We start from the raw sequence: 20,950 nt of genomic DNA, 5'->3' as shown, positions 1-20,950 counted from the left end.
TCACATCACATAAATTCCGAATTACAAAGCTGAATTTTAAATTTTGTTGGGGGGACCCATATTTCAAGATCCGAAGGGGGATTCTGATCATCTTCTTGCTACTGTGTTAATGTCCAAATCAGTCCAAACAGAGTTCATAATTCTATCCAGTCTTATCTTGCTGTTTCCACATCACATCTTGCTTATATATTTTCTCTTTTTTCTTTATGATCTCTTCTGATAGTCTCCTTAAGCCGATAAACACCAATAATAATAATAATCCTGTGTGAATTTTCCGTTCTTCCATTCCTCAAATTGAGATGGTTTTCATATATCATCGCCTTCATAGATAACCTCGCTCTTTCCATCTCGCAAAACTGTCGCTCTTAAGTCCCTCTGAGGAGTTTCACCCACAATATATAAACATCTCTATTTCTCTCTTTCTCCTCCCAGACTCAAGACCTCCGACAGAACTTCCCAATATGGCGACGGCATTTTTAACTGCGTCATTCCCAAGCTCTTATACATTCCTTGCTCTTCTTAAAACATGCTTTGGTTCGAAAGTTTATCTCCACACAGCCTTAAATCCACAGCTTAAGTCCTTAAAACGACATTTCTGACTCGTGACTCGTGAGGGGAGGGGATTCTTGTTAATCACATAAGAAAAGAAAGGAAAGTTTTTTCCCCCTCCCCCATCAGTCATTTGCCATACCGTGTCTTGGCGTATCTTCTCATGTTTTATTCTTGTCTTGTTTTATCAGAGATCTCTTCTATAGCAGTCTTTACTCCCCCTCCTTCCTTGAAATATGTGCATTCCTTCATCCAAATTGTTTTCTTGCAGCTAGTGGCGCGAATCAGGGACGGCGTCCAGGAGTGCCGGAATCCCACAGGAGGGCTTTGTGCCTAGTCCCCCATCCCCACAGTTTCGGGGGTGGTATAGGGCACAGCAGGCAAGGGCAGTCCCCCCCACCGTCCTGGGGGGGTTAGGGAGGCTAATTACTCCCATCATAGCCTCCAAATTACCTCGTGTGGGTCGGAGAGATGTTATTGTCAGCCATCTTCCGATGCACCCCCTAGTGGCCCCCCAAAAATGTTCACCACTTTGAATCTTAGCCAGGTTTTACTGCCTGTGTCTTTTCTGACCGATGTATGGAAAAGCACATGAACCTGACCTTTGTAAGTAAACCAGTTTTTAACTTATCAAACTTGTGTTCTTTTCTTATGCAGAGGGAAGAAGAAAGTTTTGGTATTCACAAGGATATATTTTAAAGGTCCAACGGCCTATATTTCCACACTTTACTTTGATGCATATTTTGTAATTTTAAATGTCTGCTGGAGTTCTCTCATCAAAGAGTACTTGCCGCAAACTCAGATCTTGGTACCCAGGAATTCTAGTGGGTCCAGGGAAGAATATATTTGTTAAGAGTCCAGTGGGGAATACTTTAGTAGACATTTTGGCATTTAAAATGATTTTTAAAAACCTGATGTCAGGGAACTGACATCGGAGCTAGAGGCGGAGGGGAGGCTCTCAAATGATGCTGGAGAAGGGCCCAGCAGGGAGAGAGGCAGCTCAGCAGATGGGGAAGCAAATCAGCGCAACACCAGAGATAAAGGGGGGCAGATGGGGGAATCGGCGAGAGGGCTCCAGGACTCTTCACTGGACACCAGTGGGGAGAGCACGGGTCCTCCGCTACCCACGCCCTCCCTGCGCAGAAGGCTTCCACGCAGGGAGAGTAGGAGGAGACTTGGCGTCAAACAACTTTTATGTTGGAAAAGGTTTAAGAAACGCCCACTGACGGATTCTGCTAGTGACTGAGGCAGCCACGAAGTGAAGGGCTGTCCAGACAGAAAGGTTTAAACAAGGCAACATAGCCAGGAGAGGCGGCAACTTACGCACGAGCAACCCATACTCATTACACCTGACTTTAAAAACAGAGAAAGATTGCCCTTCCCCATGGTTTCACTCAGCCATGAGACTCCATGTTGTATTTTTGTTTTTTGTTCTTTTATTATTCTGAGGTGTCCCCCCCCCCACATTATAGAGTTTTGAGAACAATCTCTTATTTTCTGCATTGTTCCTGACATATTTTTAAATTCCTTTGGGTTTTCTCTCTCTTTTATGATGGATATCCACAATCTCATTGCTTCTCATACTGCTTAGATGCACAGAGAGTAACTTTATCCAATGGAAGTGAAGATTGGATGTCATTCTTAGAATGAGAGGGTCATTTCTTGCATCAAACAAGAGAAACATAGAAATGATGCAGCCTTAATAAGCAGATGGGAACCGCAGGATTACTATGGATTACTGTGGATTAACAGTGTATTACTGTGGATATTCTTTCAGACTCCCAAGCTAATTCGCACCAACAATTGTGAAACAGCCATTCAGATGATTGGCAGTTTACAGAAAGCCGTTGGAGTTACAAGCAAGCATGCGCTTTGAGCTTGAATGAGGGAACTATTCAAATTAAAGCTCTTGTTGAGAAGCTGGAATGAGCAAATTTTAAATTACACGATGAACTGAAAGTTTGCTACCCCGCATAATCAATCACATGACATGACACGGCACACACACACACCATTTGAATGGGAATGCCCATCACCTGGGGGGGGGCAGCCCCTTGAAATATTTTATTGGCAGGGCCAAAGGGTCCTTGGCCCCTAGGAGTTTGCTTCTATGTTTCCTGGTATCAACATTGAACTGACTGGTCGGTAGTTACCTGGGTAACTACCCACTTTTAAAGATGGAAACAACAATCCTCCAGACTGCAGGGACCTAACCTGTTCTCCAGGAATTCTCAAAGATTATAGACAGAAGCTCTGAGACATCTGTAAGCTCCCTTAGTATCCTTGAGTGCAGCTCAACATGCCCCAGAGATTTGATTTAAAGTAGCTAGGTGTTCCCTTACCACCTCTTTTCCTATCTTGGACTGCAGCTCCCTCTTTGCACTGTTCATTCTGTTATCACCAGGTCTGGCACTGCTTTCATTTTGGGTGAAGACACAGGCATAGTACCGTAGTTGTTGAGCAGTTTCAGCTTCTCTCTGTTACCCTAGCATTTCCCCATTTTCTCCATGCAGAGGACCTATTATTTGCTTGTTCTTCTTACTTCAGAGCCAGTGTGGTGTAGTGGTTAAGAGCGGTAGTCTCCTAATCTGGGGAACCGGGTTCGTGTCTCCGCTCCTCCACATGCAGCTGCTGGGTGACCTTGGGCCAGTCACACTTCTCTGAAGTCTCTCAGCCCCACTCACCTCACAGAGTGTTTGTTGTGGGGGAGGAAGGGAAAGGAGATTGTTAGCCGCTTTGAGACTCCTGAAGGGGAGTGAAAGGCGGGATATCAAATCCAAACTCTTCTTCTTCTTCTTCTTCAAACATAGCTGAAAAAACCTCTCTTGAAGTCTGAGTTCATTCTGAGTTTTGGCCCACCTGACCTTCTCCATGCAAATGTTGGCTACTCGTGTATATTCCTCCTTTGTGGTTTTCCCCTTTTTTCATTTCTTATACATGTCCTTCTTAAATCTCAGCTCATCTGTGAACTCCTCATGCAACCACACTAGTTTATTTAGATGCCTCCCACTTTTCTTTCCTGCTGGAATTGCCTGCATTTGGGCCTTCAATATTTCACATTTAAGAAAGGTGGACTCCCTTCTTATTAAGTATTTCTGGCCATGGGATCTCACCCAGTAGTTCCTTAAGCTTTTTGAAATCAGCCTTCTTAAAGTGAATAACTGTGAATGATTGCATGAGTGTACAACTTAGCTACTTGCGTACACAGATTGTAAACTTGTTGAATGTAACATGAAGATTGCTACTTTCTCAAATTAGAGTGAATGTTTGTGTCTGCCCTTCAAGGCAAAGAACAACATACTACACTTGAGGACACTGCTTCAGGTGTAGGCAGACCTGGATTCCCCACTGACAGAAATTGGTAGGGGAGTGCAAACCCTAGATTTGAAGAGGCAACTCTCTCCGCATGAGGGGGCTTCACAGATAATTTGCTTGTATAAAAAACCATTTTGGGGTCTCTGCAGCTTGTACAGTTGTATTTCCCAAGCAAAACCATTATCACTAGCTCATATTTGGACATTTAACTGGGAATATGATGCTTCAAGATATTTGAAGGCATTTGTTAACATGTGACTACAAGAAACCAGTTTCATTGGTTGATCTCTATGCCCAAAGCAGAGGCACCAACTTGCACCCAAGATGTGACATCATGAGTGCATAACATCCCATCATCAGGGGAGACCAAGCATGGAGTCCACAATGGCTTGGCTTCAATGGCCGGTGGTTCCTCCCCTCCTGCACTCAGGAGGAGCCAGTCAGTGGAGCTGCACTGTTCTGCACTGCGCTCAGCTCCGTGGATGGCCTCCCTTGCCCTCTCAACATTGAGGGGGCATGGCCCCTTCCAACAGATATGGGGGGGGGGAGAGAGAGGCTAAGACACCTCAGCCCCATAGAGTTGGTGCCCCAGCCCCAATGTCATAATAATTCAGGTCTAGTGCTTCAACACTAGCTTTATGCGATTCATCAGCATGGCAGGTAAAGGGGAACACTTAAGGTTTGTGACAAAGCACAGACCAATTCCACCCATAGGCTACTCAACCCAAATACCCTTGTTGAACAGGGGTGTTTAAAAAAGACTCGCATTGCACACACAGGTAGGCTAAGCAAGCCAGGAGCTTGTGAGTCTTAGAAACGTGGCAGAGCACAGAGCTGGTGGGGCATGGGAGGTGTTGTAAGCCCAACAACAGGAGTAAGGTCCAGGTCTTCTTGGGATGTTCCAGGGGGTGGCTGGAAGGTGAATCTCTGCAGGAGACTTGTGAAGAAGAGGAAGAGCTCCATTTTGGCAAGAGTCTCACCTACACATGCTCTCCGACCTGTAACAAATCACAGGGGGCAGAGAAACCAGGTTTATTGGTTGCTTAGTATTATGATCAACTACCGTATTTTTTGCTCTATAAGACTCACTTTTTCCCTCCTAAAAAGTAAGGGGAAATGTGTGTGCGTCTTATGGAGCGAATGCAGGCTGCGCAGCTATCCCAGAAGCCAGAACAGCAAGAGGGATTGCTGCTTTCACTGCGCAGCAATCCCTCTTGCTGTTCTGGCTTCTGAGATTCAGAATATTTTTTTCTTGTTTTCCTCCTCCAAAAACTAGGTGCGTCTTGTGGTCTGGTGCGTCTTATAGAGCAAAAAATACGGTATTTGGAGCAATGTGTCATTGCTCCAAATAGTTGATCATAAGAAGAAAATATCCCAAATACTTTAAAGCATACTAAAATGCAGTGATAAAGTAACAGCTAACGGTGCCCATCTTAAAAGAATTACGTACTCCCAATACTATCCCTCCCTGCAGTCCTGAAAACCAGGGGTGGGAAACCTTTTTCAGCGAGAGGGCAACATTCCCGGGTGAGCAACATTCATGGTGGCCAGATCTGGTGGCAGAAATGGCCATAGCAACTGATGTGATCCTTACCTTTGCACAGTATTCTACATTCCAGGCATGTAAAGATCCCATTGATTAAGCACAAACTATACAGGTATACACAAAAGTAAAAAAAAAAAATTACCTGCAGAGAAAGGCATGAAAGCATCTCTCTTTACGAATTTTCCATCAGAATTAAGAAAATGCTCAGGATAGAATTTATGTGGTTTCTCCCATTGAGATTCATCATGGAGCACAGAAGACAGCAACGGTATGATGTGAGTCCCCTGCAAAGGCAAAGCAAAAGTCATTTTAATATAAAGCATATGCCGCCGGTACAATTAATATTCAGTGCAGGAGAAATGAGATTTGAGATCATTTGAGAAATGTCTTTAGTTTGAAAAACTTTAACATATAAGTCATGATCTTCCACCAGAAATGGTTTCTTTTCCAACCTTGTGCTCCTTTCCACTGAGATCTGTTTAATGGGTTGAAGCTGATGCCTGACAGCTTCCAAAGGGTAGATTGCATGCTTGCAGTGCAATCCTATACAAGTCTGCACAGATGTCACCCATGCTGAAGTCCAAGGGGCTTACTCCCAGAAAAGCCTTAAAATATATTGTAACTAGTGGGCAGCAGTTCAATGAAAAGGATCACCTTTGGAATGAAGTAGCCATTAAGGGTAACATCTGTAGTCGTGGCATGTGGCAGGTTGGTTGGGACGATATCGGCAAATCTCTGGATCTCATGGACCACGGCATCTGTATAAGGCATTTTTGTTCGGTGTTCAATCCTTGGCTGAGAAGATCCAATAACCTTTGCAATTTCTTCTTGGACCTTTACTGGGGGAAACAAAAAACGGAAAAGCATTCATTTTTCTGCTAAGATTATCTCTTTGACTTTGGCTTTTGTCTCTCAAAATATTAATCTCTCCAGCATAGAACTGGCATAAACTGGTTCTCCAATTCCGTGGGCTCACAAATTTAATCTCTAGAATTATACACAGGTATTTTTAAGCAAGAGAAACATTTAAGGCAGTGGTTCTCAGTGAGGGGTTCAGGGACTGCTGTGGGTCTGCAGCACCATCACCTGCTGGGGGACTCACATATTTTGTTAATTGCACAGTGAAAGCCTTTCAGGCATCATTCAACCTCTGCTCAGGAGCGGCAGGGGAAAAACTTGTGAAAGAGTTCCTGGGTGGGAAGTGACCTGGGACTGAGCAAAAACCTCTGACACAATTTCTTAGGGCTCTTGCGATTGGAGTGGGGAATAGGGAGAGGGAGAGGGAGAGAGAACAGCTTGTTCCACGGGGTGGCTTTACATGGGACGTGGGTGGCGCTATGGTCCACACCACTGAGCCTCTTGGGCTTGATGATCGGAAGGTCTGCAGTTTGAATCCCGGCGACAGGGTGAACTCCCATTGCTTTGTCCCAGTTTCTGCCAACCTAGCAGTTCGAAAGCACACCAGTGAAAGTAGATAAATAGGTACTGCTGCAGTGGGAAGGTAAACAGCATTTTGGAAGTCCAACGGGGAAATAGCTAAGCAAATTGCCACAATGATTAGCACAACAGCTCACTCTCTGATTTAAAATTTTGACAGATTCAAAATTTCCATGTGATCAGTTAAACAACTTTGCATGGTTGTGTATGATAGACGTTTTCACATACATTCTCAACATAAGCCTTCAAGGCAGTGATGTGAATATTTTTTACACTGAAGATAAGATTGAGGCAGTTATTCAAAAATTTGGGGAAACCGAGTAGAAGGTTGTAGCCTCACTAACATCCCAACAGAGGAGACATTTCTAGAGGCCATTGAAGAAGAATTGATAACAGAAGTAAAACATTACATCACTGAGCACCTGCATAATTTAGCGACTATCTTCTGGGATTACTTTCCTGTACCAAATCCTGAAAACTCATGGATAAGGAATCCTTTTGAATGTGGTGATGTACAACTAACAGCGCCATTTGTGGAACAGCAAGATGCACTTGCTGATGTAACTTGTGGTGGTTCACTGAAGTAATTTACAAAGTATGTAGACTGGACCAATTCTGGGTGAAGGTTTTTGCTGATTATAAGAAGTTGGGTGAAAAAACTCTGAAAAATCTAGTTCTCTTTGGGTCCGCATATCTTTGTGAACAAACATTTTCAACATTTTGTTATATGAAGAACAAGCATAGAAATCAGCTTGATGTTGAACCAGATTTGAGAATAAAAGTAGGAAATATTGAACCAGATGTGGAAGGGATTGTTTTAGACGAAAAGAGGCATGATTTCTCCCATCACATTTAGGTTTAGTGTGTTTTTAACATTCTGTTGGGAGCTGCCCAGAGTGGCTGGGGCAACTCAGTCAGATGGGTGGCATGTAAATAAATCAACAAGTAAATTATTATTATTATTATTATTATTATTATTATTATTATTAAGGTTTAGTAGCTGTTGGCATGTCATAATTTGTTCACTTGTACTATACGTTAATAAAATTAAATTTGTCTCTCCCCCAACTAAATCTTTGTCATTTTGTGTGGAAATATCACAAATTTTATGGTCTATTTAGTATACCTAAAATCCTTTTCTTATTAGAGGCTGCCCCACATTTTTTAAAATGACTTGCACAGGTAACTGCCATAGAGTTATCAAAATTTTCAAAAGTAGGGGTTCTGTGGCTTGGCTTTTGAAAAGTCCTCAGTAATTGGCTAATTGGGAACCACTGATTTAAGCCAATGCCTGATATACTGATGGAGACAAATGCATCCAGGATTGCTATTTAAATATCAGGTTGGAAAATGGCTGTAGCTCTCATAAGGTGGCCACTTCCATGGAGATTCCTGACCAAGCAGGGCTCTACAATATGCGTTTCCAGTGTTTTCATATTCATAATCACCTTACACAATCCTGCCCCTTGGTTGATTAATTAATTCACACCAATCTTCACAGTGACAGGAAGGGCAATGTACTCATCCCTTCCTGCTGCTGTTTCAGGTAACATCCAAATCTGCCCCAAGTTTTCTTTGAGCTCTTGCTCTAATAGTTACATAAAATTGAAATTAAGATATCTCAGAATAATGGGAGCCAACCCAATGAAAAGCACTCACTCTGAACTTCAGGATATTTCATCATTAATAACAGTCCCCAGCGTAGTGTGATAGCAGTGGTCTCTGTGCCAGCAGCAAATAAATTGGCCACAACAGCTTTTAAGTTTTCGTTGTGGAAATATCCATTCGTTTTGTTCTTCTTCTCCTCCTGGGTTGCAAAGAGTTAAAACAAATGGAGTGAGAAAATTTCATGTGCAGAGATAAAAAGGAATACCTGACTAGACCCGATGATCCAAAGTATCACTGCACATAACCCCAATCGCTGAGCAGTGAGAGATTCCAGGTTTCCAGACCATGCCAACATGATGATATAGGATTTATTTACACATATATACAATCCAAGCATAAGACAGTGGGGCTCAACACCCCAAAGTGTCTTGCTCATCCATTAGTCACAGCTTTGGAGTCAAGCAAACACCAAGAATGGGTCTGACTCAGCTCTCTCCCTATTGTTCTCTGTTTACCAACTAAGTGAAGAGGTGGTTGTAGCTTGGCAATCCAGTTCCTTCTTCTCTGATGCTAATCGTGGCACTTAACTGCTCAGCCAACAGCCTTGGTTTAGACTAAGGAAATAATGGCATTATGTAGGTGGCAAGTGTGTGGTCCTCATCTTACAAATAAACTTGTCTGACTGGTTCAACAATAGATTCCTCCATTAGAATTAACCAGTGCTTTTCTTCTAGAAAAAAAGAAGAAGATTCTGGAACTGCATACCCTATAGAATCCCCAGGGAAAAAAGCACTGGTTAACCCTTACTGGGTGCAAGACCCCATGATTTAGAACATACTCAGGCATCATGCAGACTTAATATGAATGCATACATGAAAGGCAGCATTTCTGGTGAACACTTGGTTAGTGGCCATTTTGCATAAAGTGCTATTTTCAGCTAACATCTTTGGTGAATTTACACATAGTCCAAAAGGAAAGCATGACACAGAAATAGCACATGTCAGTCTGGAACTATATTTGGTTAACCTTCTTTAAACTGAGGTGAGCAACATGGGGCCCTCTAGACATTGCAGATCACAGCTCCCACCAGCCCCAGCCAACTTGTGATGGAGGTCACAGTATAGTAGGGACAAGCTTTGCGTCCTTCTTGTTACTGGTTGTAGAAGTGAATGTATGCCTGGCTTTTGCAGTGGAAAAGAGAAATTTAACCCACCATTTGTCCTCAAAAAGGAATCTCAGAGCAGAGTTTCTGTGTAGAGTATGTGTGTGTGAATGTGTTATTGCATCTGACACAATGGCTCATGAAACCTTATACAAAGAGAGATTCCTAATCTCCAGGAGCAGAGTTGAGCACAGTGGTTACTGTTCCAGGCACCAGGTTAGATTTGTATCTGCCCTCATTCAGCTTTAAACAAGCACAAACCATGAAAATACTTAGGCTGGAATAAATCACAGAACTTAACTTTGCAAATAAGTGAGTATTTTACTCAGAGTTTCCTGCAGTTACATCAAACAAGTCTCTGTCTGCTGGCAGTAAGACAAAGATGAAAGAAGGTTCTAAGCGGATTAAAAAGAAAAGGACTTGGTTTCCTTACAAAAAGGATCATGCAATCTTTGGATTAGCAAAAGTGCAGGCTATAAAATCTCCCATTTGAAGAGAGTTAGTTCTCTTGCAGGGAACCAGAAGCTGCCTGGCTCCTTCACTGCTTGTTCCAGGAAGCACGAAGAGCAACAGACTGGGGAACAGAGTCTGCTGAGAGCCACACACACTCAGGTAACTTGAGCTGAGGTTAACCCTTCATATGCACACAAGTGTGAATCAGTAAGTGTATACAGGTGACTCTCAACTTACACAAGAGTTACGTTCCAGGTAAAGCCCGTAAAGCCAAAATTGTTTATAGTCAGAGCACATTGGGTTCAATGGCGAGTAGGATTGCCAAGACTTTTTTGTTGGATGCCCACTGCTTTTTTGATTTTGTAAAAAAAATGCCAAGTGCATAAGGCAAGTTAAATGTGCCTATGTTGTGAGTTCCCTGTATTTCAATAGCACCAGGAGCAGCAGCACGGATAATAGCTGCCTGTCCTGCCAGGAACCAGAGGGGAGAGAGCAGAGGAAGAAAGAAAAGGGAGAAGTCAGAACTGTGGAGGTTAAGTGGAAGGAGGAGAAATGCAAAGAGCAAATCCATTCCTACCCCCCCAAATGGCTATTCCTGCCTGTCTAAATGTGGCCATCCTCAGAACGCAATGAATTTCTAGCAGGACAAACTAGCCACTATTCCCCCTTTGTACTATTAGCACAAAACCTAGCATAATTGGCAGCCTTGGCTATGCAATCTCCTCTTCAGCCTCTGCTGTGTCTACAAAAAGGAATGTGATAGCAAGAAACAACTGACTAACAATTGCACAACAGATGCCATTTGATTAAGGTAGATTTTCAGAAATGCTGACAAGCATGCAACCTTTGGCCCTGCAGAGACTGTTTCTGTAACACATTAATGATGGTGGAATAGTTAGAAATGGCAGAAAGTGTGCTTCTGAAGTGAGGCTTACTGACTACTCCTTATGCAACCACTTGCAAACATACACTTAAAGCATGAATTGAAAATTTCTCCTGGGCAAACTTAAAATGCTCTGTTACCTCTTGCTGTCGAATAAGAAAAGAATCAATAAAGCTCCTTTGGTCATTTTCATCCAAATCTCGGAGGTGTTTTATGAAGGTGGCATTTATGAAGGCAAACAGCTCATCTCTGTTGTGAAGGACAGTCTTAGGAGCCCCCAAAAGAAAACCAAGAGCAGGAAACATGTTATACAGCTGAAAGGATAAAATGTGAAAAAAGAAAAAGAAAACATTAGGAAAGCCCAGTACTGTACACTCAGATGGGTGTCTCAAAGCGTGGTTGCCCATATATAATACAAAACAATAATGTATTCAGGTTGATTTAATGTTTAGTAATTACACCTTAAAGACTTCTTAAAGCTACTTTGGCTAAAAGGGTGGTGTAAGTCAAATTGCCCCATAGCAGTCAGCAGTGTCTCCTGGAGGCTCTGAAATGGCGTTTGGAATGGGGGGGTAGGGTACCTCAGGATAGCATAATTTATGTGCAACCCCAGGATAATAGGCTATTGTGATTCTCCTCTGGAGGTTCATCTTCAGGGAAGGAGATCTGCCCTCGGGGGCCCCTTCTGAGCTTTCATGGAACCAGCTATCACTGGTTCTTCCTTGTACTTGGAGTCCCAATGGCAATGAGGCCAAAAAGACTTCGTTATAGTTATGGGATAACTGTGCCATCTGTTTGAGTTTTCTAAATATTTCAAATCACCACCAAGTTTCTCAAGATACCAAGATTCTGTGTTTTATAGTGAATCCTGAACAGTATACAATAAACAGGTTGCCCTGCCCACACTGCATACACTGTTATTACAACCAACTGTTTGTTTGTTTGTTTGTTTTAATTGGAAAAAATAGATTACCATGACTGAGAAGTTTCCAAGAAGCCGGGTATTTTCATTGACCAACTTCAGAAGTCTTATGTATGTGGGATCTTCATAATCAAATCGCTTGCCTAGTAGTATGGCCACTATAATATTGGCAACAGCTGCATTCATAATTGTGACGGTCTCAAACGGGTTTCCTATACATAAATATGACAGTTAAACAAAAATATTCTGTTGAAATTCCAAGTATGGAAAGGGCATTGTTTTTAAGTCTGCTCTTTGTTGCCTTAAATCCCTACTGGCAGCTTACCTATGTGTAGACCTCATTTATCAAAGAAACTGATCCTAAGTGCTGCTGGATGTGGCCAGAGCTGGGCTAAGAAATGTTAAAGAGGACTTGGAAGTCATAGGAGCTATTGGAATATAATCTACACACTACAGGAACAGACCGATTATGTCTCCACAAGGAACCAACCCTGGGAACTGTAGTTCTGGAGTTAACCATAAGTATGGGCTCATCCACACTTCCACTTCACACACGCTTTCTAGGCATGGTTGAAGCAGTTTTTCCCTTCCCCCACTCCTTTCCAAGGGGAAAACCACTCTTTAGCAGTAATTCAGAACTAATGGCAATCTGGGGAAAACCCAAATTGTTCCAAAGAGTGGCTTTTCCCAAGGGAAAGCAGCGGGATCATAGAATCATAGAATCATAGAGTTGGAATAGACCACAAGGGCCATCGAGTCCAACCCCCTGCCAAGCAGGAAACACCATCAGAGCACTCCTGACATATGGTTGTCAAGCCTCTGCTTAAAGACCTCCAAAGAAGGAGACTCCACCACACTCCTTGGCAGCAAATTCCACGGTCGAACAGCTCTTACTGTCAGGAAGTTCTTCCTAATGTTTAGGTGGAATCTTCTTTCTTGTAGTTTGGATCCATTGCTCCGTGTCCGCTTCTCTGGAGCAGCAGAAAACAACCTTTCTCCCTCCTCTATATGACATCCTTTTATATATTTGAACATGGCTATCATATCACCCCTTAACCTCCTCTTCTCCAGGCTAAACATGCCCAGCTCCCTTAGCCGTTCCTCATAAGGCATCGTTTCCAGGCCTTTGACCATTTTGGTTGCCCTCCTCTGGACACGTTCCAGTTTGTCAGTGTCCTTCTTGAACTGTGGTGCCCAGAACTGGACACAGTACTCCAGGTGAGGTCTGACCAGAGCATAATACAGTGGCACTATTACTTCCCTTGATCTAGATGCTATACTCCTATTGATGCAGCCCAGAATTGCATTGGCTTTTTTAGCTGCCGCGTCACACTGTTGGCTCATGTCAAGTTTGTGGTCAACCAAGACTCCTAGATCCTTTTCACATGTACTGCTCTCAAGCCAGGTGTCACCCATCTTGTATTTGTGCCTCTCATTTTTTTTGCCCAAGTGCAATACTTTACATTTCTCCCTGTTAAAGTTCATCTTGTTTGTTTTGGCCCAGTTCTCTAATCTGTCAAGGTCGTTTTGAAGTGTGATCCTGTCCTCTGGGGTGTTAGCCACCCCTCCCAGTTTGGTGTCATCTGCAAATTTGATCAGGATGCCCTTGAGTCCATCATCCAAGTCGTTGATAAAGATGTTGAATAAGACCGGGCCCAAGACAGAACCCTGTGGCACCCCACTAGTCACTCTTCTCCAGGATGAAGAGGAACCATTGATGAGCACCCTTCGGGTTCGGTCAGTCAGCCAGTTACAAATCCACTGAGTGGTAGCATAGTCAAGACCGCATTTTACCAGCTTCTTTACAAGAATATCATGGGGCACCTTGCCAAATGCCTTGCTGAAATCAAGGTAGGCTACATCCACTGCGTTCCCTTCATCTACCAGGCTTGTAATTCTGTCAAAAAACGAGATCAGGTTAGTCTGACATGACTTATTTTTCAGAAATCCATGCTGACTATTGGTGATCACAGCATTCCTTTCTAGGTGCTCACAGACTGTTTGCTTAATGATCTGCTCCAGAATCTTCCCTGGTATTGATGTCAGACTGACTGGGCGGTAATTATTTGGGTCCTCTCTTTTCCCCTTTTTGAAAATAGGGACAACATTTGCCCTCCTCCAGTCTGCCGGGACTTCGCCTGTTCTCCAGGAATTCTCAAAGATGACTGCCAGTGGTTCTGAGATCACATCTGCCAGTTCTTTTAATACTCTTGGATGCACTTCATCTGGCCCTGGAGACTTGAATACATCTAAACTAGCCAAGTATTCTTGTACTATCTCCTTAGTTATTCTGGGCTGTGTTTCCTCTGCTGAATCATTTGCTCCAAATTCTTCAGGTCGGGCATTGTTTTCTTTATCGGAGAAGACTGAGGCAAAGAAGGCATTGAGGAGTTCAGCCCTTTCTGTGTCCCCTTTTTCTGTTCTCCCCTGGAGAAGAGGAGGTGTGGATAAAGCCCATGGAACACAACACTCCAGGCATTTTTAAACTGCTGTGCTTATGCACTGGTTTGACTTCACCCCTGGAGGCACACTCCATTGTCTCTCGAGGCAGACAGATGCCAACAACAAGATGCACCCTGGAGCACCAGAGACAAATACCAACCCACCTTGGTAAGATTCAAATTTCTTAACCAGGACACTGCACTCTTCAACAATTCTGTCCTCTATGGACCTCTTTCCCATGCCGTAATCCCGTAATGTGGTTAGCGCAAACCGTCGCATCACTTTCCAGTATTCACCATGAGAAAAAGCTACACCTGAAGAGAGAAAAAAGCGGGGCAGGTTCAAAGTCATTCTGGCCATAGTAATATGTACTTGCTGTTTAACATCTCATCCTTTAATTACAGAATTGAGACAGGCACAGACAAGACCCCCAACTGTCATGGACTGGCTAGATGAGAAGGAGTGGTGGAAACCCCCTGACCAAGAGTCTCCCATGGAAAGTGCAGAGGAAGAAGACTTGGAGTTGGGCTCTTGGTGGTGGACAACCGGACGCACCTCAGAGGAGGGGAAGAGCTGGGGGTTACTGAAGGCTGGGAGCTTAGAGGGTGAGGAAAAGGGGATAACAAGCAGGTGGCCCAGCACAGAGCAAATACAGGAGTCAGACTTAGCAGCTTCACCACAAGCCCCTCACCCCCTTGACAGTGTGTCTGTTGACGGGCTGCCAGCTCTTCCTCCCACTCCCAGAGGAAATAACAAGGCAGTTATTTCACAAAGTAGAACACAGGGCAAAGCAGAGAAGGAGAGGGTCCCTTGGAACTCGCCAGAGACAGGAGGAGGGGCTTGACTCAGAAGGAATAGAATGAAGTGGGAGGTACCAGGCAGTCTCAGCAACAGCTCAATATAAGGGAGCATTTCTCATGAGTCTCTGCATGGATCATGCTTTGATTCCTTAATAAAGCTACTAACTTCAAGGTTTTTTTGTGCCACGTGTCAGTGCTCCCATGATAACAACCTTTTAAAGGTTTTTCAGACAATGATTTTCATGATTATTTTATTACTGTGGAATAGAAATTAAACAAATGAGTACATGAGACAGTGCATAGAAATCCTTTATACGCGTATGCAGTATTTTATACACATATGCAGTCTTTTATTCATTTTTATTTATTCAAGAGACCTTACTAAACTCTGGCCTATTTTTTAAAAAAACCCCAAAACTTCATTTGATCCACAGAAATCCGCAGATGACGCTTCATATGACATTGGGGGCCTGGGGTGTGGAGGGACCCAGGATCAGCCTAATGCCTGCAGATCCTGTGCTCCTATCAAAGGAACACAGGTTGGTAGAAAAATTCAAAAGCTATTCTCAAGTTATAGAGCAGTGTTTCCCAAAGGGGGAGATAGCACTCCCTGGGGGATGCTAGTAGCCTCGGGTGCAATTGGGGGGCATTGAATACAAATAAAGGGGCGGTGGAAGCATAAAGGAAGAAGAGAAGAAAAATTTGAAAAATCGTCCGTGCGTGTTTCATCTGTTGTGTAATGACGTTTATTGCCAGGTTGGGCGCCATTAAGGGATGGCAACAACTCCTCCCCTGGATCGGGCGGTTGTGCTGAAGGTGTGGGGTTTTCCCAGGATGGGGGAACCCTTTTCAGCTTCACCCAGGCCTGGGAAGTGGATTGCAGCTTGCCTGCCTATTTGGCCAATGGCAGACAGGCTGCAGCGCCAGCCCTGCCCCTGGGGCAGATCGGACTGTTTGTTTGCATAAAGAAGGTAGATTTCCGGGGGGGGGGGGGGCATTGAGTATATATTTTTTTCTGAAAAAAGGGGCGATATGCCAAATAAGTTTGGGAACCTCTGTTATAGAGTAAGCCACAAATCTACAGAGAGGGGAAAGTATACTTTGCATTTCTCCCATGATAACTTTTGGATTAGACTCTTTTGGCATGGTTAATCTATTTACAAGCAGTACCAGATACTATATAAGGAACGGACTCACCAAAGCCCTTTGTGATCTCTTCCAAAATTGGGACAATGGGCCTCTCGGCAAATGCATCGGCCTGATTCACCAGGGCCTCCTTTACCGTCTCATATCCTGTCAGCACCACCATTTTCACGGAACCCATTTGGATGCTGAAGACAGAGCCATACTCTTTTGACCACTGAAATTCAATAGAACGAACACAGTGTGGTCACCAAATAAGGCCCTTCTCACTATTCAAGGGTACTCAAATAATATATTAATGTAAAGCCACTCTCATGGATGCAAAACTGCAGTAGCTTGTACACTTGCCTCAGAGTAAGAACTATTTTATACATTCTACAGAATCAAGTAGTAAAGTTTTCACGTAAGATTATTTGCAGTTTTATTCAATAAATGCTACTACAGTCAGTAGAAAGGGACACGGGTGGTGCTGTGGTTTAAACCACTGAGCCTCTTGGGCTTGCTGATTGGAAGGTCAGCAGTTTGAATCCCTGTGGCAGGGTGAGCTCCTGTTTTTCGGTCCCAGCTCCTGCCAACCTAGCAGTTCGAAAGCACGCCGAAAAGTGCAAGTAGATAAATAGGTACCACTCCAGAGGGAAGGTAAACAGCGTTTCCGTGCACTGCTCTGGTTTTGCCAGAAGCGGCTTAGTCATGCTGGCCATATGACCCAGAAAAACTGTCTGCAGAGCGGACAAACGCTGGCTCCCTCGGCCTGTAAAGCGAGATGAGCGCCGCAACCTCAGAGTCATTCGCGACTGGACTTAACTGTCAGGGGTCCCTTTACCTTTACCTTTACAGTCAGTAGAAATCACTTACAAGTCACTGTGCCTTGGACCGAGCTGAAAACATGTGATTTAAAAACAGTAATTTTGCAGATGAATTTACTTTTCTATCTTTGCAAATCACTGTGCATAACAGAATCCAAATGACATACAGTGGAACCTGTACTCACGACCACAATCCGTTCCAGAGGCCCGTCTAAAAGTCGAGACGGGTCGCTGGGCAAGGCGCCGTTGTGCACAGGCACAGGCGACGATTACCCGCTTCTGCACAGGCACGAACGGCAATTGCCGCTCCTCCACATGCATGAACGGTGGCAAACCTGTTGGCTACTTCCAGGCGGAGACGGACGTAAGAAGTGGTTTGACTGTAATGATAAAGCTCATTGTCTATCCTCCAGGGTTTGGGCGCCGCTGCCTGTCCATGCAAATACGTTTGCTACTACTAGCTGCAGCAGCAACAACAGTAGATCAGCCCTTTCACCCACTTTTTAAGGAGCGCTCAGAAAACCAGAACAAAAAGAGGCAGTTGTAAGGATAAATGTGATTTACCTTTAATAGCACCTCTCTAATCTAGTTTAAAAGTTAGGCTCAAGCAAGAGGGCTGCACTAGAGGCAGTTAAGGAGAGAAGACCTGTTGTTTTACGTTTCAAATTTAATTTTACTTTTAAAATGCAGGTTTAGTGGGGCCTGCCTGCCCATTAGCCTTAGGCAGCAGGCTGGGAAGACCACTCCCCTTTCCTGGGGGGTGGAATTGCGGGAGGGCATCCAGGACCACTCTGTGACCCAGCAGTGGGCAGAGGGATGCTGCCCGCATCATTGGGACTCCCAGCTGCGTCACACACCCCGGCGGACCAGTCTGGTTAGCCAGGGGGCATGGCCACTGCAGTTTAAATCACAGTGCAGCGGAGGGGGCGGCCTCCTTTTTGCCTCCTCGTCGGATCACCCAGCCCACCCGCCCTCTTTTATGCGTTGCTTGACTTTGGCCTATAGACTAATGTTGGTTGCCTTATTGTTGGGGCCAGGTAGGCATTTTTCCACTTGGCAAATTGGCACCAGCCATTTGGTTTTCGCTTACCTTGTAGCAATCATCACAACTTTGTAAGGTTAGGCATTGCGTAAGCCTTGTTTATGGGAGGGAAGGTTGTTGCCTCTGCCTGCCCCTCCTTGTTAAACGTATCCCGTTAAAGGGATCCAGGAGTGTGGATCCTGTCCGAAGCCTGAGCATGGGCTAGGGCCATGCCACAACCCCATCAGGGACCCTGGGGGAGCTTTTAATTGATGTATATCATAGGGCTCTCCCTACTGGTGGTTGACCCTTAAGAGACTTCCTGTGGACGTGCAGGAATCAGGATATAGTCTGGTTTCACACAATGCCTAAGCCAAACCACTCACATCTGTAACCAATAAAGTTCTGGCCTTATTTATCCCATTAACTAAAAATATTTGTGTCCATGTGTTTATTATCTAAGGGGAACTGGGGGCCCTGGGGCCTTGCCACATAACAGAGGAGAGGTGCAGCAGATCCAAGGAGCCTAAACCCACCCACCACGACTCTCCCCCTTTGTGTCTCTGTAGCTTGAAGGCCTCCAAGGGGCATGCTGCTCACGGCCACTTGGGAGTTGGGGCTGTAGCTGCTCTTTTTGCTCTCCCCGCTGCCTTGAGTGCACCAAGGCTTAACCAGGCCACCTTGAGTTGCGTCAGAAGGTGGAGGAGAAGGTGTTGGGGCTCATTTTCTGTTTTGCTTCGAGTGACAAAATGTGGCTGGCCAGCCCTGAGGTTTAATGTGGTAAAAACTGGGACGTGAAATTCAGACCGTTCTGTACACTTTGACAAAGAGACTAGAAGCTTAATAAAGGAGCACTGATAAAATCTACAGGTAATAAGACAAGTAGCTTCTTTCCATGTGAAAAGAACAAAGAGCGATGCATTCCACAACAGGAAGCAGATTATGGTTGAAATTCTCACTTGACTAACCTGGGAGTAAGCCTTACTGGTTTCAGAGGGATTTACTTCTGAGTAGGCATGGTGAAGATTGCCAAAGCCATATGGGTTGCCTTGGGGGGGGGGGGAGGGACCAACACAAATAAGTGCACCTGCGCACACTAATGATTTTTCACACCTTGACATCCCCTTTCTCAATCAACAACAAATTCACATGTTTTTCACCTCCATCAATTGGCCCATGAAGTAGCCTTCGGAGAAAGGGCAGGAAATAAATTGAATCATCATCATCAATAAACCATCTCCCCCAGTGAAGTTCCAAGCCTCTCTTGAGCTTCATGTGGACAGAGTTAGGAAACATTAAGGCAAGCAACATACCAAATAAGAAGGCAGTAATTATGTATAATCTGCAGATTTAAGGCAAACAAAAACACCCGCTGTGAATGAATGGCTGCTTGCCAGGGTGCTGTAAACAGTAAGGCAGAGCCAGAAAAGAAACCTGCAGACATATACTGATCCTTTGCATCACCTCGGCAGCATATTAGAAAATGCTAAAAGTTCACAGGTGGGTCTGGTCTGTGGTATCCTTCCCCAACCCCTCTCTTTAGTTACCATTTTCCATAAGAAGATACCTATTTCTAAAATCAAACTTGGATTTCATTTATTTAGAAGGTGGCCATATCTAAAATAAATATCTTTCTGCAAAGCTTATTTTTCTTTTTCTTTGTTTCATTTGCAGTTCTCTCCTTGGACTTGAAAGTTTTATTGGGAAAATAAGTACAAGCATCCCAAAATGGGTTTCCATGTTACAAACAGGTGGTGCATGCAAGAGTGTAACAAGACAGGGACAGACTTAGCCAAGACATCGATCAAATACTTGACACACCCCCTTTTGTAGGGGGGCACCTCTACTTGCATGGCTTATGCCCTGAGCTTTGGGATTGGGCAAGCAAGGGCCCTCCTCCGCAGGTCTGGCTGCTGGTAAGGTTTGCACCGGCACTTTTGCATCCTTGAAAATGGAGGCAGGGTCAAACGTGATTTGACACCAGACACCCCCAGACGTCTTGTTCAAATTACAAGTTATAAATTGCAACTAGGTCCTATGACTATTTATTGGGAAAGATAAGAGGAGGTTCTATAGCACACAAAGGGGAGATGAGATTTATAGGTTGTAAAAGAACAAAATGCAATGTTGCAGTAGTAATAATAATAATAATAATAATAATAATAATAATACCCCACTCTTCTGACTGGGCTGCCTCAGTACCCTTTAGCTTTGGCATGGGAAGAACCAGAAGCTTTACCTTTAACATGGTTCTGTAAGGCATCTTCAGATCCATGCTGTGGAGATTCCCAATGAGAGGTAAAGGCCTTGGTCCTGGTGGAAGTTTTTGGGAGCTCTTGTTCCAGAAAGTGCCCAGTTTCAAAACAAAGGAAACCATAAGGATAAAGAGGAAAAACACTAGAATCGGCTCCGTCCAATCCATTTTGTTTCAGGAAGCAATTTTTTTGGGGTAGTGGTTATAATGAAAGCCACAGTGCAATTCAGTCAACAACTGTGTCTACCAACTGCAATGAGCAGCCCATATATAATGGTATGTAATGTCTCTAGTGAATCATTAAACCATCCCTCCGATTTTTTTCTTCTCCACAACTATTCAGAGCTGTACACTGGATGATTTGCCTTTCAGTTTAATGTTTATTCAAGTGAGTGGTGCTTACTTGCAGAAACTAATGCTTTCCAGAACAGATTCAAATGCTCTTGAAGGCAGCGAACTCATCACTCAGGATTACCTGTAAACTTAGTTTGTTTGTTACCCTGGGAATAGAGAGCAGCATTGTGAAATCATTTGCAGATGAAATTATTCAACTTTAATTAGGGACAACTGCATTTAGTTTGAAAGTGTCCAGTATTTCCTGAACTTTCT

At 44.0% G+C, this 20,950-nt stretch overlaps 1 protein-coding gene across 1 annotated transcript; it reads right to left on the bottom strand.

The window, feature by feature from the left end:
* Window positions 1-4,063: 4,063 nt before the first annotated feature.
* LOC308473513 (cytochrome P450 2K4-like) lies at window positions 4,064-20,929 on the bottom strand. The gene is made up of 9 exons (XM_080999201.1): window positions 20,327-20,929; window positions 16,315-16,477; window positions 14,482-14,631; window positions 11,927-12,087; window positions 11,094-11,267; window positions 8,507-8,654; window positions 6,065-6,249; window positions 5,553-5,694; window positions 4,064-4,862 (listed from the first exon to the last, which is right to left on the bottom strand). Exons 1-9 carry the CDS (start codon window positions 20,507-20,509, stop codon window positions 4,675-4,677), a joined length of 1,494 nt encoding a protein of 497 aa, XP_080855327.1. The 5' UTR covers window positions 20,510-20,929; the 3' UTR covers window positions 4,064-4,674.
* Between the last annotated feature and the right edge of the window lie 21 nt (window positions 20,930-20,950).

This window comes from Podarcis pityusensis (genome assembly GCF_964106645.2).
Source record: "Podarcis pityusensis genome assembly, chromosome: 3".
NCBI lineage: Eukaryota > Metazoa > Chordata > Lepidosauria > Squamata > Lacertidae > Podarcis > Podarcis pityusensis.
This window is presented reverse-complemented; position numbering and strand designations above follow the sequence as displayed.

What these genes read in the sequence shown, in the direction of transcription:
- LOC308473513 (XM_080999201.1), bottom strand. Translation starts at nt 20,509, where the DNA reads ATGGATTGGACGGAGCCGATTCTAGTGTTTTTCCTCTTTATCCTTATG. An exon ending in GAAATTTGAATCTTACCAAG is followed by an intron (nt 12,088 to 14,481) that starts GTGGGTTGGTAT and finishes ATTTATGTATAG; the next exon opens with GAAACCCGTTTGAGACCGTC. An exon ending in TTGGAAACTTCTCAGTCATG is followed by an intron (nt 11,268 to 11,926) that starts GTAATCTATTTT and finishes TTATCCTTTCAG; the next exon opens with CTGTATAACATGTTTCCTGC.